This window comes from Oncorhynchus tshawytscha, linkage group LG21, assembly GCF_018296145.1.
Source record: "Oncorhynchus tshawytscha isolate Ot180627B linkage group LG21, Otsh_v2.0, whole genome shotgun sequence".
In the NCBI taxonomy this organism is placed as follows: domain Eukaryota; kingdom Metazoa; phylum Chordata; class Actinopteri; order Salmoniformes; family Salmonidae; genus Oncorhynchus; species Oncorhynchus tshawytscha.
In genome coordinates, this window is record NC_056449.1 from 20,513,430 (window position 1) to 20,532,460 (window position 19,031).

Sequence of the window (19,031 nt, forward strand, 5' to 3'; positions counted from 1 at the left end):
AGTCAGTCCATCGTCTCGCTCTTTCTGTCTGTTTGACTTTCTCTGTCTCTCTGTCTCCCTCTCCTGCTCCCTCTCTCCCTCCATTCTCTTTCCATCGTTTACCATGTCTGTTGCTACAGTATACTGATTGTGTCAGCTTCAATGCACACAGCAGCATGACGTGATAAGGGAAAAATACAGGCAGAACAAAATACATATCAACACAAATTGTATATTATTTTCAGAACCGCCTTGGGGCATGGCGGAGCTGCCTGTCGGCACATTTGAAGTATGTTTGCAATTATTGCATTTGTTAACGCCTGACAATATTTTTACTCGACATGTTGCCCTTGGCCATTGACATTATTGATTTGAAAATACAATGTGTTTGCAGCTTGAACTTCAGTTCTTGACTTCCGCCTGTTAATTAATACATTAACATAAGTAATGAAGTTGAGTTTAGACTTAAGACAGACACAGTCAATGTTTGACCTTTTTGAGGTCGATTGTTTTTTAAACTTTCCCAACATTCTAAATGTCGAGAACCTACAATATGTTTCATGCAACATTACTGGGAGGGTACATCACTTGGAGGGAGGGTACAGAGAAATTGGATGTACTTCAAACCAACATGAATCAAAGTGAAACCAGCTCTATATTTTCTCATCTGTCTTTTTTCTTCTTTTGTTGCTTTGGTTAAAGAGCATCTATTTAGGTTTCTTTTCGAGGAAGGATATTAGTAACACTTCTTATGAACAACCTATATAATACATAATAACAACATCTGTTCTAATAACCGTGCTCATAAACATCTATAACTACTTTCATAGAGCATTATGAACAGGGTGTATGTCTTTTGAAGCAAAGTGGCATATGACTTAATCAATACATTTTGGAGTCAGGACATGTCATAGATTGACCCTCAAAGGTTAATAGATGTGTGAACTGCAGCATTGGACCATTTGAATGTATGGTATTGGACTTTTTTCCACCAATGTTGGAATTTCAGCCAGTAGAAACTTGAATATGGCATCCATATTAGGAAGTTCCTCAGTTGTCAGGTGAAACCATTATATTAGTTATCAGACAAAACGTCCTAATATGGATGCCGCATTGCTATAGTAACTTTGAATGCAAATTAAGATTCACAAGAAGTCAGTTCTTTATCTTGATATGAGTAGCATTAGATGTATTTTAGTATCAAAATACATTTTAATTGCATGTAATTGATAATAACTTAAGCATGTCAAGCCATCATACAGTATCTCTTGTGGTTGTAGGCCTATCTATTCCGGTAGAATCACTGTTCAGAGCATGATTACTGTGAGCTATTGAGCAACGGAGAAAAATGTGCACATTACATAATGGTAATTGAGCTGTGGCATAATTATGTCATTTACAGCCATTACAGTTAAAACAATGCTGCTTAAAATAACAATAATGACTTTACATCAAATAAAGATTGGCAAGTTGAATTAAAATAATTAAGCATATCTATAGCCGCTGCTTTATTATAATTAGTCGACTCATTCTGATAGTTTTTTTGCTGTGTTTATATACCTCCTCATCAATACATATATATTTCAAGTTAAACATGCTAATTGTAGTAAACAAAACAGATCATTCACAAAAAATAGGACATATATTTTTTTTAGTCGAGAAAGGGTTAAATGCTCTTGACAGAGTGAGCAGGCTACAGCACTTCAGTATGTTCTACATAAAATACATTGTTGGTTGTCATAGGCCATAGCAGACGTGGGTTCAAATAGTGTTTGTTTTCTTTCAAATACTTTAGCTGTGTTTGTCTTGTGCGATTGGACCACCAGGATAGTACCAAAAATGCAAACCCTGATCGATCTAGCACTCCAGGAAAGCTCAATCAAAAGCTCAAAGTATTTGAAAGAAATCAAATACTATTTGAACATAGGTCTGCTCCACACAGCAAGAGAAAGTCGGTTACACGCCACTCATCAAAAAGATTAAGAAGGAAATTAAATGAGAAAGAAATGCAGCACCGTGAGAAACGGCCAAAACTAGCTCTTTAGCTACTGTTACAAATTCTTTAAAAAAGATTTAATACATGTTGAAAGAAAAATTGCACTTCAGCACACCGATGACACATCAAGGCCTTTTAGAGAAATCACCAAGATGCTCCCAGAACTCCATTTAGACTTATGAGAGACTGACAGTAGATTTGATTATTTTCAAAGATAATGGGCCTAGGCTGGGTTTACACTCTACCAAGCGTTCACAAAAGCAAAATGTCACTTACTCTTGCTTAGAGTTAATACAAATTCTGGCATGCACTAAAGTCTCTTCGCGGTTGCTGAGACACTAAGCCTACTGCAGTGTAAATCCAGCCTTAAATGAATGCACCTGTCATTTGTGCTGAAACATAGTTGAATCCAGTTCCACTATCCAATCAGATCCTCCCGAGCATACGTGCTATCCACCAGTTGCAGGGCATGATGATCTGACAGATGACACGTCCTCCTTGGTAGTAGTAGGGGTAGGGGTTGAACCCCCCCAGAGGCTCGTAGTAGCGCTGGCAGTAGCGGTAACCACGACGACAGTGCTGGCAGCAGTAGCCATGATCATCCAGACGGTTATCCAGCTCAACTCCAATGTCTCTCTGTGAAGGACAAATGGCAAGTCGATGAGAGGAAGGAAAGAAGTTAGCTGCTTTAAAGGACAGGTGATCCACACAAAGGAAAGCCAGAGACAGAGATATTGAGAACATTTCATTGCTTACACCTCACTGGAAAGGTTTATTTTTCTGTGATAGTTAAATGTTTCTCTTTTTTTAACTTTATCTTTCTCTGTTCAGTGACGTGTGTGTACTTTAAATAAAATAACATTGGTCTCCTTTTCTTTTCCCTGTGAGTACCAGCTCTCCCAGAGCAGGGACAGTCAGACAGCGGATTGGATTGGGTGAATTGATGTTCTCGCTTCGGTTGTGGGTCAGAAAAATATATGTAGAAGCAGCTAAACAGAAGAGAAAGATTAAAATGGATGTCTAAGGAAACAAATGGACAAAATGTTTCCACCATCGACTGTGACACAGGGATCAAGATAGCATTGGAAAGTTATGTTAGTAGTAGTATTACTCTTAGCTTCACCATGCTCCATCTCACAACCCAGAGTCCTCGGCTCCTTTCTCCCAGGGCTATCTTCAATCAAAGTGACTCTGACACTGCCGGTTACCGGGATAATTGCACTATTTCTTTCATCTCTGACCTCCCTCTCCCTCTCCCCCCTCCCGCTGCGACCCACGCGAGCTGAGTCAAAATGGCCGCCACTCCTCCATTAGAGACTACAAATTAGAGGCTCTCTGTGGGCGCACTCCCCCTGACCTTGACTTTAAGTGGATGGCACATTCCTAAAGCAATTAGCCGAGTAATGATCGCCTAACAAGGATCTTTTTATTTGCTCGTGCCGACTGGGTGTGAATTTATATAAGGGCCAAATGAAAGCCAAACGAAAGGTAAATTGGGTAGAATTAATGGCCCTTGGGTTTTTCCATTGTGCCGGTCGGCCGAGCGCATGCCCTCTCCAGACGGTGGTAGGGCTGAGTGCCATGCCTTTGATCCAGGGAGACTCTGAATTGGGTTCAGAGAAGTGCCAGTTAACTCTCCGCCCCTAGTTGTGGTCGGCGGCAGCAGAAACCCGTCTCAGAGCAGCACAAATACATTCGGCCACGTTTTCAATCTCCTGCAGCGAGTGAATCTGAGTGAATCTTCACAGACAATTCAGCACTGTCTGGTTAAATAGCTTTGATAAAAGAGACCAATTGTCCCCCTTTTGGACTTTACTTCTGGGAGAAGCGGCCATGCCGCTCTGCTTATGAGTCAGTCTTTCGAAACAGCAGAAAAAAAAACAGAAATCTATTGAGAGGGGGAACTGAAAATGCGAGGTCATTGTTTCACCCCAGTTTTTCAAAGGGCTGGGGCACATAGGAACACGACTTTGACTCTGATTAATCCTCTACAGTAAATTATGGGCAGTGTGGACTGGAGGCTGTTTGGCTTTCCTATAAAGGCAGTATTAGGCACAGGAAATAGTTTACAGGCCACTAAATGGTCCACGGTCTCACAGATGTTGTTGACTCCACTGTTTGTGTCTGGAGTGAAGCTACATTCACCCTCCCAGAATTTTTGGAGCCAGCATAATATAAACACAACAAATAGTGCAGTAGGTAGGATTCAAATCACAAATCAATCATCACAACTGCTGTGACAGATAAACGTACTAACATTACATACTCCTAATACGGAGGACGAACACCTCGGAAAGAGAAAAAGGGTGATATTTAAAATATGTTTTGATTTATGACTCTGACAATGGCTGGTGGGCGATTGCTGATTGATGATGTTAGTCATGTTTAGGGTCATCAGCTGCAAGGCAACAATCTATTATGGAGAAAACACAAAAGCTGTCACTGCAACCGACAATAATCTTATCAGCCGCCTCACAGCTAAAACTGTGATGGTATGAAATCCAAATCCAGAGCTTCAGTTTGGGAAAATTAATGGAAATATATTTATTCAAATGATGGGTGATTACAAAAACAAACAGACAATTGGCATTGTACCTCCGAGACAAATTAATCAGAGGCATCCTTTTTAAAAACGGAGCACGCATATTAATCATTTTGGCTTCAAATTCCCCTCTTCAACAGGATGTGGCGGCGGGTGATTGGAATGGGGCACCGTGGGAAATCTGGGGCCGTCACTCACAAACAAGTGGCATTAACGAAGGGTAAAAGTCATTACCCTCGCGCTCTGTCTGATATCTGACTTGGTCACACACCGAAACGCGTCTCACGCGTAACATCATATCAGAGATTTGATCAGTCTGTCAAGTCAAACTTTCAGTCAGTCATTCAATAATGAGGAAGCGAATCGAGCCGCGACGACTCCTTCAATTTCCACACTACTGAGTGTTATTTTACACACGCTGATTACTGTTCTCCTTGTGGCTTGAAACACACAAGCCTCGTTGCTGTTATTTAATCGTCTATATCAGAGCTGATCATCACAGTCTCTTTGATATTCTATTAAAACACCAGGGACAACATTTCCATTTCATACTGTCACATGACTGTAGGTGTTGGGATTCGTCTTAAATGGAACCCTGTTCCCTATATAGTGCATTACTTTTGAACAGGGCCCATAGGGAATAGGGTGGCATTTAGGACACACACTAGGTATGAGATGCAGAAGGCACTGCCTTGTACTCCCAGTGCTGGTTGTGTCGTCTTATATCAACCACATGAACTTCATTATGCAGGCAAGGGCGAAACCTGTAATGGTTAAGCCAAGGGGGAAGTATAATATGAAATATATTATAAATATGCCACTACGCTTTTATCCTGAGCGACTTCCATACATTTTTAGTAGGTGTACAGTATGTCGACCTCGGCATCACTAGCACCACACGCCAGGCTCTTACCAACTGTGCCACATAGGCCCAGGGAGTATCTGTGTTTACAGTTTGGCATAGCCTCGCTCAGGGAGGAGAGGAGGTATTTACAGCCTCTGTTCGCCCTCGGTCTCCTGTGAACCATCACTGCCCACTCAGGGAGGACAGGAGGTCTTTACAGCCTCTGTTTACCCTTGGTCTCCAACCTCCACTCATGCCCGGGCATCCTTGTTTTTTTCAATGCTAACCTTGCCTGCCAAAGAGGCCTGGGCATTGGTACAGGGTCACACTATCGCTCAACCCAATCACCCAACCTCCAACCTGTCACGTTCTGACCTTAGTTCCTTTGTTTTCGTCTTAGTTTTAGTATGGTCAGGGCGTGAGTTGGGGTGGGCAGTCTATGTTTGTTTTTCTATGTTGGTTTTTGAGTTCGGCCTAGTATGGTTCTCAATCAGAGGCAGCTGTCAATTGTTGTCCCTGATTGAGAATCATACTTAGGTAGCTTGGGTTTCACTTTTGGTTTGGGGGTGTTTGTTTCCGTGTGAGTGTTTGGGCCACACGGTACTGTTTCGGTTTTGTAAATTCACGTTGTCATTTATTGTTTAGTGTTCTGAGTTTTAATGAAACATCATCATGAACACTTACCACGCTGCGCTTTGGTCCTCCTCTCTTTCTCCCGACGACATATGTGACACAACCGGCCAAAACACGTTTACAATATAATTATGTGTGCCGGCTGGACAGACTGAGGCCTGCTTCCCAATCATATCTGAGGGCTTATCCTTTCCCCGTCTAGGTGAAGGACAGTGGTGTGGCTTCTCCAGTGCTGCCAGATGATAGTTATTCAGTCGGAGAGCTGTCCAGGGCCGCTGCTGCAGCGCTGTGCGAAGGCTCTTCCGTGGTAGCCGCGGCTAAAGGTCGGCCCCATATATCTCCCCACCTCTGTCACTGCTACTTTAATGATTATTAGTCAGGTCGCTTCGAAATTACCTGCCGAAATACGTAATCAGGGGCCCCAGTGGCCATCAGATGAAAGGCCACGGTGGAGGCCAGATCCGGTGGAGGGGTGCGGGGGTCAGAATCAGCACTCTACAAAAGGTCTCGGTCTATGTCGGCATCCCACTGTCATCAACAGCATCTTCAGACTAATGCCACTGTCATCAACAGTATCTTCAGACTCATCCCACTGGCATCAACAGTAACTTCAGACTCATCCCACTGGCATCAACAGCATATTCAGACTCATGCCACTGGCATCAACAGTAACTTCAGACTCATCCCACTGGCATCATCAACTTCAGACTCATCCCACTGGCATCATCAACTTCAGACTTGCCAATTATAACTTGCTGCCTCCCCTCCGTCAGTCACAAAGGTCTTTGTTATCTGCTGGGCCCACAAACACTGACTAGCGGTGGCCTTGGAATGGGCCGGTTGGAGCTTTAGCTATGTATTACCTTAGCTCATTTTCAAAAGGGGAGCGGGTTTCATCTCCCGGTGTGCTTTAATTGCATAGCTTTGCAGCTGGGGCCATAGAGGATGAGCAGGGAGGAGGGGAAGGAAGAGAGGAGGAGAGGGGAGGAGGGAAGGAAGAGAAGAGGAGAGGAGAGGAGAAGAGAAAAGGGAGGAGAGTGAAGGCAGGCAGGCAGGCAGGTATTCCTGGGCCAAGCCTGATAAATGTTAATATTATGGCTGTATGTTTGTGTGTGTGTGTGTGTGTGTGTGTGTGTGTGTGTGTGTGTGTGTGTGTGTGTGCGTGTGTGTGCGCGCGTGTGTGTGTGTGTGTGTGTGTGTGTGTCCGTCTGTCCCCTGGTTCCTCAGAACTCAAAACCATTCTTCCTTTTCTGGAATGAGCTTTTTAATGCTTACTTAGACAGCCTGGGTGGTCTATACTATGTATGTGTGTGTATGTGTGTGTGTGTGTGTGTGTGTGTGTGTGTGTGTGTGTGTGTGTGTGTGTGTGTATGTATGTTTACCTTTGAGTGCATGATGTGTGTGTTGCTGTTCGTGTGTGTGTATGCATGTGTGTGTGTCAAGGGTAACTAATCATGGAGCACTAAGCCGCTCACATGCACAAAAACATGGCATTTTGTTCTCTTCCCTTTTTGTTTCCTTCCATGATAATTAAGGCATGATTAATAAATGTGGCGTATCTATTCAGTAATGAGTGACCTTAGGAGTGCTGTTTTGCACGACGTTCGTACAAGCTGCCTGCTAGCTACCTGCCTTTGCCTGAAAAGAAAGCAAAAAAGGCTCTGGCTGAGGCTGTGGGGAAAACGTTGCTGCCTTTAAAGGCTAGATATTCCTCTCCATTAATGTAGAGACATTAAGAAAGTCTTAAGCAAGGCAAGTTCATTTAAACAGATATATAGAGCAATTTCTATGCCCTGTGGTACATCAAGACAAGTCTGTTTTATGCTATGAAATTAAGCATCAATTAGCAAGAGTCAATTTCTCTGCAGGAATAAATTGAGGAGAACTAGGCACCACCGTGGCTCGTATCACCTAGTGTGGTGCTGGTTTGCATCCAAAACGGCAGCTTATTCTCTATATAGTGCACTAGAAAGTATTCACACCCCTTTACTTTTTACACATTTTGTTGTGTTGCAGCCGGAATTTAAAATGGATTAAATTGAGATGTTGTATCACTGATCTACACAAAAGTGGAATCTGTATGGTCCCTCAATCGAGTAGTGAATTTCAAACACAGATTCAACCACAAAGACTAGGGAGATTTTTCAATGCCTCGCATTGAAGGGAACCTATTGGTAGATGTGTAAAACTTTTAAAAGCAGACGCTGAATATCCTTTTGAGCATGATGAAGTTATTAATTATGCTTTGGATGGTGTATCAATTAGAGGTTGACCGATTCATCGGAATGGCACATTAATTAGGTCCTATTTCAAGTTTTCATAAAAATCGGTATTATTGGACACCAATGACGGCCTAGGAAAGGTGGGTTAACTGCCTTGTTCAAGGGCAGAATGACAGATCTTTACCTTGTCAGTTCTGGGATTTGATCTTGCAATCTTCCGGTTACTAGTCCAACGCTCTAACCACCTGCCTTACATTGCACTCCACGAGGAGCCTGCGTGGCAGGCTGACTACCTGTTACCCGAGTGCAGCAAGAAGCCAAGGTAATTTGCTAGCTAACATTAAACAATCAATCTTAACATCAGTAGTTAGCTACACATGGTTGATTATATTACTAGTTTATCTAGCGTGTCCTGAGTTGCACATAATCGATGCGGAGCGGATGATGATTTAACAAGCGCATTCGCAAAAAAGCACTGTCGTTTCACCAATGTGTACCTAACCAAAAACATCAATGCCTTTGTTTAAAATCCTACACAAGAATAAATTTTTAAACCTACATATTTAGTTAATATTGCCAGCTAACATGAATTTCTTTCAATTAGGGAAATTGTGTCACTTCTCTTGCATTCCGTGCAAGCAGTCAGGGTATATGCAGCAGTTTGAGCCGCCTGGCTCGTTGCGAACTGTGTGAAGACTATTTATTCCTAACAAAGGCCGTAATTAATTCGACAGAATTGTACATAATTATGACATAACATTGAAGGTTGTACAATGTAACAGCAATATTTAGACTTAGGGATGCCAACCGTTAGATAAAATACGGAACGGTTCCGTATTTCACTGAAAGAATAATCATTTTGTTTTTGAAATGATAGTTTCCAGATTTTTACCATATTAATGACCTAAGGCTCGTATTTCTGTGTGTTATTATGTTATAATTAAGTCTATGATTTGATATTTGATAGAGCAGTCTGACTGAGCGGTGGTAGGCAGCAGCAGGCTCGTAAGCATTCATTCAAACAGCACTTTTGTGCATTTACCAGCAGCTCTTTGCTGTGCTTCAAGCATTGAGCTGTTTATGACTTCAAGCCTATCAACTCCTGAGATTAGGCTGGTGTAACCAATGTGAAATGGCTGGCTAGTTAACAGGGTGCGCGCTAATAGCGTTTCAATCGGTGACGTCACTCGCTCTGAGACCTTGAAGTAGTTGTTCCCCTTGTGCTGCAAGGGCCACGGCTTTTGTGAAGCGATGGCTAACGATGCTTCGAGGTTCCGGGTTCGAACCCAGGTATGGGCGAGGAGAGGGACCGAAGCTATACTGTTACACTGGCAATACTAAAGTGCCTATAAGAACATCCAATGGTATAGAGAGAAATAGTCCTATAATTCTAATAATACCTACAACCTAAAACTTCTTACCTGGGAATATTGAAGACTCATGTTAAAAGGAACCACCAGCTTTCATATGTTCTCATGTTCTGAGCAAGGAACTTAAACGTTAGCTTTCTTACATGGCACATATTGTACTTTTACTTTCTTCTCCAACACTTTGTTTTTGCATTATTTAAACCAAATTGAACACGTTTCATTATTTATTTGAGGCTAAATTGATTTTATTGATGTATTATATTAAGTTAAAATATGTGTTCATTCAGTATTGTTGTTAATTGTCATTATTACAAATAAATAAATCAGTTGATTAATCTGTATCAGCTTTTTTTCGGGTCCTCCAATAATCGGTATCGGTATCGGCTTTGAAAAATCATAATCGGTCGACCTCTAGTATCAATACACCCAGTCACTACAAAGATACAGGCGTCCTTCCTAACTCAGTTTCCGGTGAGGAAGGAAACTGCTCAGGATTCCACCATGAGGCCAATGGAGATTTTCAAACAGTTACAGAATTTAATGGTTGTGATAGGAGAAAACTGAGTATGGGTCAACAGCATTGTAGTTACTCCAACATACACTTGGAGACAAATTCACCTTTCAGCAGGCTAATAACCTAAAACACAAGGCCAAATCCACACTGGAGTTGCTTTCCAAGACGCCATTGAATGTTCTTGAGTAGCCTAGTTACAGTTTTGACGTAAATCGGCTTGAAAATCTAGGGCAAGACTTGAAAATGTCTATCTAGCAAAGATCAACAATGAACTTATCTGAGCTTGAATAATTTTTTAAAAGAATAATGGGCGAACATCGTCATCATAAGAAACATTACTGTGCAGCCGTATTCATTGATCTGGCCAAGGCTTTCGACTGTCAATCACCACATCCTCATCGGCAGACTCGACAGCCTTGGTTTCTCAAGTGATTGCCTCGCCTGGTTCACCAACTACTTCTCTGATAGAGTTCAGTGTGTCAAATCAGAGGGTCTGTTGTCCGGCCCTCTGGCAGTCTCTATGGGGGTGCCACAGGGTTCAATTCTTGGACCGACTCTCTTCTCTGTATACATCAATGATGTTGCTCTTGCTGCTGGTGAGTCTCTGATCCACCTCTACGCAGACGATACCATTCTGTATACTTCTGGCCCTTCTTTGGACACTGTGTTAACAACCCTCCAGGCAAGCTTTAATGCCATACAACTCTCCTTCCGTGGCCTCCAATTGCTCTTAAATACAAGTAAAACTAAATGCATGCTCTTCAACCGATCGCTGCCTGCACCTGCCCGCCTGTCCAACATCACTACTCTGGACGGCTCTGACTTAGAATACGTGGACAACTACAAATATCTAGGTGTCTGGTTAGACTGTAAACTCTCCTTCCAGACCCACATCAAACATCTACAATCCAAAGTTAAATCTAGAATTGGCTTCCTATTTCGCAACAAAGCATCCTTCACTCATGCTGCCAAACATACCCTTGTAAAACTGACCATCCTACCAATCCTCGACTTCGGCGATGTCATTTACAAAATATCCTCCAATACCCTACTCAACAAATTGGATGCAGTCTATCACAGTGCCATCCCCCATATGCTACCCACCATTGCGACCTGTACGCACTCGTTGGCTGGCCCTCGCTTCATACTCGTCGCCAAACCCACTGGCTCCATGTCATCTACAAGACCCTGCTAGGTAAAGTCCCCCCTTATCTCAGCTCGCTGGTCACCATAGCATCACCCGCCTGTAGCACGCGCTCCAGCAGGTATATCTCTCTGGTCACCCCCAAAACCAATTTTTTCTTTGGCCGCCTCTCCTTCCAGTTCTCTGCTGCCAATGACTGGAACGAACTACAAAAATCTCTGAAACTGGAAACACTTATCTCCCTCACTAGCTTTAAGCACCAGCGGTCAGAGCAGCTCACAGATTACTGCACCTGTACATAGCCCACCTATAATTTAGCCCAAACAACTACCTCTTTCCCTACTGTATTTATTTTATTTTATTGATTTATTTATTTTGCTCCTTTGCACCCCATTATTTTTATCTCTACCTTGCACATTCTTCCACCGCAAATCTACCACTCCAGTGTTTTACTTGCTATATTGTATTTACTTTGCCACCATGGCCTTTTTTTTGCCTTTACCTCCCTTCTCACCTCATTTGCTCACATCGTATATAGACTTGTTTCTACTGTATTATTGACTGTATGTTTGTTTTACTCCATGTGTAACTCTGTGTCATTGTATGTGTCGAACTGCTTTGCTTTATCTTGGCCAGGTCGCAATTGTAAAAGAGAACTTGTTCTCAACTTGCCTACCTGGTTAAATAAAGGTGAAATAAAAAAAATAAAAAATATCAATATCATCAAATCATTCCATTCCATTAAGAATGGAAAGTTTTTGTGTTATGAAAATAATTGCCGCGACCTAACAAATGTTTTGGGAACTTTCACAGAACCAATTTTGGTTTGCTGGGAAAACGTTACTGGTACATTGTGTTATTACATTACCTGGGAACTTAATGAGAACTTTGGGGAAGGTTCTGTAATGGTTGTTACAGATGTTAAGCACAACATTTAAATGAATGTTAGGAGAACATTCCAAGGATCTTCCATTTATTTTTATTTTTTTAAATAAAACACTAATTTAATGGGAATCTTAGCTAATGTTCTGGAAATGTTCCCGGGTTGCTGGGTAGGCCCTATGTACTGCAAGACTTTGGCCCTAGTGCACTATATAGGGAATAGGATGCCATTTCAGATGCAGCCCCAGTACAGTACATACGTAGTCGTTGACAGGAACCTGGTCCAGGACGTCACGAGCGACGCGGTTACCCCTGACCTCAGCATCAGGTATGTCCTCCTCATCCTCCACCTCGTGGAACTCAGCATCTGCACCAAAAGGAGGAAGTACAGAGAACAGCTGTTGATGTACTTTACTGGATCACAGCAGAAACGTCTGTTTTTCCTGTTTGAGGTGATGTGAAGGAGGGGGTGGAGAGGGGTGGAGAGGCCCCGGTGCCCTGTACCTCTCATGGGGGAGGGATGGATCCAGTGGATGGGCAGCTCCTGGCATATCTCCCAGATCTTGGAGTTGAGGAGGAAGGCTGGATTAGCGATGGGCTCCTCGGCAGGCACCCACACCTGGGAGTCCTCCATCACCTGCATGTCTATGCCCTCTGTCTCAACCACCTGTCAGGGAAAGCAAACACACGCACGCACACACGCACACATGCACAAACATCTTCATTTTCGTGAAATCTTTGGGGAGTAAAAATGTTTGACCATTAAAAATCATATTTTCCATGACCCCTAACCCTTAACCTAACCCTAACCTTAACCCGAACCCCAAAAACCCGAACCCTAACTCTAACCTTAACCCTAACCTTAGTGATAAGGAAGGAAGTTGATAACTAGCGCTTGCGCAATTCCTAACTAGCGTTAGCGCAATGACTGGAAGTCTGTGGGTATCTGCTTGCATCCATTGGCTCACGAAACTAACTCTAACTTCCTTCAAACTGGTATCCCTTTAACCATAACCCTGTGGCGCAGCAGTCTAAGGCACTGCATCTCAGTGCTAGAGGCGTCACTACAGTCCCTGGTTTGAATCCAGGCTGTATCACATCCGGCTGTGATTGGGAGTCCCATAGGTCGGCGCACAATTGGCCCAGCCTGGGTTTGGCCTTGGTAGGCTGTCATTGTAAATAAGATGTTGTTCTTAACTGACTTGCCTAGTTAAATAAATGTAAAATTAAAATCAAACCTTAAGCTTAAAATACCATTTGAACAAATTCAGGACATGAAGAAAGTCCTGCCTTTTCAAAAAAGTTATTGTTTTCCTACCTTGTCAGGACATTCGGGTGAATTGTTAGGACATTGGAGTCCTGATAAGGTAGGAAAACAAGTACACACACACACATATATGCAGTGAGTATCAAACACACCCAGCCTGACATGGCCCGCACGCACGCACACACACATTCCTCCACACACACCTGTCAGAGCCCAAGAACACACACACACACACACACACACACACACACACACACACACACACACACACACACACACACACACACACACACACACACACACACACACACACACACACACACACACACACACACAGTTCTGTACCCTCTGCATTCTCAGCCTTCTCTCCCCAGAGCCACAGCACACAAGCCCTGGCCATGTCCTTTTATTCATCACCCTTTATTGTCCACTGGGAGCACCGCCACTTCCTGCCTCCTAGCCTCCTGCTCATTCTCTGTTTCTTCCTATCAGGCCTCCAGGCAGCCCTTTCTGCCCGACGATAATCCAACGACGGCATAAATTTGACTTTGAAATGACTTTCTAGTGCTTTATACTTTATTGTGCGGTGAAAGGCCGCAATATCATTAAAATACAGCAGCCACAATAATAAGCATAGTGTCCTCCCCCATCCCCTCCTACTGCATTCAGTTCAGCGACGTGCTTCATTTGTTCATACTGTAGTTCATGAGCTGTAAAGTAAACTATTATTGCTTAATGATAGGGAATGCATGTCACTGCTATCTAATAGAGATGTATGAAAGGGGCTTGTGGCGATGCCTGATATTTGTTTCTTTATGTATATGTAAATACGTCGGCAAACAAACCCCTCTTCCCAGTGCCTCGTTAATTAGCGGCTGGAGAGAACAGCAAAACAGTTTACTTGACAAATGTTTTTACAAGGTGATTCTCTCCCGGTTTGAAGCTTAATTGCACATTAGTTGAGCTTGATGAAGGATCCCCGGGCTATGGTTGGAACCGCTGGTATCATTTATATTAGGTTGTGCACTCTCGACTCTCCCTCCCTTTCTTCCTCACACCTTGCCGATTCTTGCTTTATTTGAATTTACTACCCGTGCTGCTGTCTCGCTCTCTAACTGTTTGTTGTGAAGTGACATGATGCCAGTAACCCTGTGGAGACAAACTCGCACCTCGTTCTGGCCAGATGAAAGAATGCGTAGCAGCGTGGCTACTCAAGCGCTAGCTGCCTGTGTCAGTGCTTACCTAAGCTGCCAAGCCACCAAGCCTTTGACACAGTTTGCTCTCACTCTTTTCAGCAAATGTTTAGCCTGGTCCATATCGGGCTAAGCTAATGATGACTCAAAGGAGGACTAGGGGGCTCACTCCCCCTGAACTACAGACATTAAAATGAAGGCCAGGAAACACAAACAGACCTGCCTAATTGGACCTCAGAACCACTGAAGCCGAGCAACTAAGCAAACCTCCCTGAAATGAGTAAGTGGAGGTCAGGACACAGACTGACCAGTTGAGAAACAAGACCAATAAGGAAGATAACCACAATCCGGAAGGCTAAATTGATCATGGCTAGTGTGGAATAGGGATTGAAAAAGGCTATTTGACCACTACAAAGTCAACGTGATTATGATTTTAGAGCTACATTTTTATATCATGCAGTTATGTCCCAATTTAAGCTGTTTTGTATCTATATAATATTGGACAAAGTAAAGACATTGTGTATTGGGTGTCAGACTAATATAATGTATTTGTATATTGTAACTTTGAGCCTATGTAAGTACATTCCACACACAATCAGTGTCATACGGTAAAGAACATATACTTGCCCTGTCTTGCTATAATGTCCTAAAGGTGCAACATTTGTTTTGTGACACATACTTAGGTCACTTGTGTTTGTCATAGATCAATGAACATTTTCTCATGATATCATAAGACTATATGTATATGACATTACTTCCCATCTGGCTGTCTCCCATACTGAACAGACATTGCACACTTTTCATAATGTTCATTATTTGTATGTTCAAAATGACATACAGCTTTTTGTTTTAGTAATATGACATTTACCTACAGTACATATCATTCCAAGAATGTGTTGTTTTGCATGCATGGTATGGCATTTGTTTGTGGTTTTTATCTGAGTGGGAGGTTCTGGCTTGCCAGCTAGGCTGGTTGTGGCCGTACATATTAAGTGGTTCCCCCGAAGAGCAAGAAGGGATCCAATGACACTGTTCTACTGTCTGAAGAAGGAGGACAACAGAAATTCCATCGCTTCAACATTGGAGGAAACTGGAGGGAGGCTCAGGGATTACAGCCTCCCATCATTTCATATGAGGAACACATTGAAAATGGCAGAAAATACTGGTGGCAAACAATTCATGTTTGTCACCTGGTTCTACTCCCCGAGTGCTTTATTTCCTTATCAGCTGCTCGCAGTTTCTCCACCAGCTGCATTGTTTTCACCTGGCCTCTGAGAATCTGAGGCTCCAGACACCCCGCGCTGAGGCCACGTTCATATAGCCCGCAGGCTTGGAGCAGCAGCAAAACCATTACTGTTTTCTCTTCGACCCCTCTGTGGTTCACAAGGTAGTACCACAGTCAGAACCTTAAGGGAGACTTGTCTGTGAGACAGAGGCCTCCCAGGCCACGGGTGGGTGGATTCTGATGGACAGTAGATCACAATTCTACTTTCTAATGTAGAGGAAGTCTACAAGAGGTCAAAGGTCAGAGAAGTCTTCAAGTCCTTGATATGCTATCCCAATAATGTAGTTCAGTACCACTGTGTGTTATACAATACCGGTAATACTTTACAATGAGCTAATGTAGTAGTTAACATGAGTATATTATCTTATGGAAAAGAAGAAACAGATGATAAAAAAAATAAAAAAAATAAACAAACATGAGTAAAGGATCAATAGATACATTGACAACATTTATAATAACTTAATAATTACAATGCATTGATAGTTAACAAATACATGAATACATGTTTTTTTTAATTAACAGATACACTGCCCAGCACATTGTACTTTAGGGTGTCATAACTTGACATTCCTCAGTTAAAAGGCTATGGACCAGTGTGCATATTATGGGACTTGGTTTTCACTAATCCAGTGTGATTATGAGCTAACATTTTGTACATGCACATGTGTGCTTGTGCATCAATGCAGCCTTGTGTCTTTCCCTGTCCTCTGGAGCACCTCCTCCAATTTTCTCCCCTGCCTCCTCCTCACCAAAGACAAGGCACCTATCTGATTGATTCCACAGCTGTGAATTAAGGTTTAACAGAGAAGTCTAATTAGGTTTGACAGTGGGCAAAATAAGACCAAAATGGCAGTGGTACGTAAGTAAAAATACTTGAAAGTACTACTTAAGTCGTATTTGGGGGTATCTGTACTTGACTTTAATATCTATAATTTTGACAACTTTTACTTCTATACATTCCTAAAGAAAATAATATACTTTTTACTCCATACATTTTCCCTGACACCCAAAAGTATTCGTTACATTTTGAAAATGGTCCAATACAGGAAAATGGTCCAATACACACACTTACTGTATCAAGAGAACATCCCTGTTCATCCGTACTGACTCAGATCTGGCAGACTCACTAAACACACATTCTTCTTTTGTCAATTATGTCTGAGTGTTGGAGTGTGCCCCTGGCTATCTGCAAATAAAATAAAAACAAGACAATTGTGCCGTCTAGTTTGCTTAATATAGGGAATTTTAAATGATTTATGGTTTTACTTTATATTTATTTAAAACCAAATGCTTTTAGACTTTTACTCAAGTAGTATTTAGTGGATGGCTTTCACTTTTACTTGAGTAATTTTCTATTAAGGTATCTTTACTTTTACTCAAGTATAACAATTGGCCACTTTTTCCACCCGCTGCAAAATGGCAGGAACATATGGTGCAGGCTGGGCAATTAGTATCTGGAAACATGGGCCAGACATTATAAAGATGAGGGAGAAGGGGATGCAGTCTGGTTCTTTGTCTAAACAGCTTGTGTTCTTAAAGTCAGAAAGGGATATCTGTGACTTACTTGGCATGACAATGTACCAACATAATATAGTGTATTTTTTAAATGATGCACCAGGGAAGAGCGTTATGATATTTCCCAGATCCGTTGGAGCCATGTGTAAAATGGAAATGAAAGTGGAGGATGGTAGAGGTGGAAAGTATTGAGAGTGGAGAAGGCTAGTGGTTGAAAATATTGAGAGTCTAGAATGGTAAAGGCAAAAAATATTAAGAGTGGAGAATGGTAGAGGCAAAAAATATTAAGAGTGGAGAATGGTATAGAGGCTGAAAATATTGAGCGTGGAGAATGGTAGAGGCAAAAAATATTAAGAGTGGAGAATGGTAAAGAGGCTGAAACTATTGAGCGTGGAGAATGGTAGAGGCTGAATATATTAAGTAAGGGATTCTTTAAAAAAACAAACACTTTTTTGCACTGTGAATTGTACTGTGGCACCAAGAAATGAGATATTTTGATTGATAGAATTTCGCCCATCATTCTCGCCAAACTTCAAATAAGGCTATTGGGCCGGGAGAAGTGAGATGAATGCTATATCTCTTCCTCAGACCCCTCTTTCTCTCTCACACTTCCCCCTTTAGGCTATTTGGGTCAAGCCTTTCAAGAGTACAATTAAATATTTATATTAGTTCAAGATTGGCAGCAAACACCATTTGATATGTGGGCAGCTTTCAGACTGTTTCATGAGCACTGGAGACTGGAGTTTCTTTTTCAGTGGTGGAGGGCAGAGAAGATTGGATGGTCAGGGTGAGTGTTTGTGCTCTGCTCTCTGACTACTCTTCTCTGTTTATTCCTACTACCCTTGCAAAATGCATGATCGTTTCCTGTGGTAGCACGCACACACACACACACACACACACACACACACACACACACACACACACACACACACACACACACACACACACACACACACACACACACACACACACACACACACACACACACACACACACACACACACACACACACACACACACACTGAGTGAGTCAGAGAGATGCAGATAGTCATTCTATACCAGTAGCTCTGTGTCCACTGTCACCACCTCTGTCACTTTGGGAAGCTCTGTGGTCTGGGTCTTGATGTAACACCGCTGGTGTTTGGCGAACCAGATCCCTGTGATTCCCTTTGAGGGAAAAAAGAGAGAAGGAATAATAATTATCATTATTTCATCTGTGATGTGGAACAGCTAAGCGCCAGGGCGATATCATTTTTCAACTCGTTTCTATGGTCTCTTGAAGAAAAATCTAAGCTCTTAACAACTAAGAGAAGTTAGAATCTAATGAGTGTGCAAAGGTGCTTTCCATCCTCTTTATCTTCATTAATTTTCTAGTAAATCACAGTTCAAAGACAGCTCGGCACCTACAACACAAACCTTTTAGAAGAGACTGTGAGTAAAGAACGAGGGGTTCTTCCTAACTAAACAATACTTCATAGAGGGATTTCTCCAGCAGGAGAGTCAAGCGACATGTCAGAGGGCAAAGCAGCAGTTGCACCCCAAATCCCACCCTATTCCTTATTCTGTACAGTGCACTACCTTTGACCAGGGCCTATAGTAATGCACTATATAGCGAATAGGGTGTGATTTGGAATGCATCAGGTGT

At 42.4% G+C, this 19,031-nt stretch overlaps 1 protein-coding gene across 1 annotated transcript in view; it reads right to left on the minus strand.

The window, feature by feature from the left end:
- Window positions 1–1,153: 1,153 nt before the first annotated feature.
- Window positions 1,154–19,031, minus strand: part of tnmd (tenomodulin) — a 92,242-nt gene continuing 74,364 nt past the window's right edge. Inside the window, exons 4-7 of the mRNA XM_042303206.1 lie at window positions 18,446–18,553; window positions 12,631–12,793; window positions 12,387–12,493; window positions 1,154–2,611 (exon numbers count right to left, since the gene is read on the minus strand). Coding sequence (XP_042159140.1) covers window positions 2,402–2,611; window positions 12,387–12,493; window positions 12,631–12,793; window positions 18,446–18,553 — 588 coding nt within the window. The 3' untranslated portion in view covers window positions 1,154–2,401. The remainder of the gene's footprint in view (window positions 2,612–12,386; window positions 12,494–12,630; window positions 12,794–18,445; window positions 18,554–19,031) is intronic.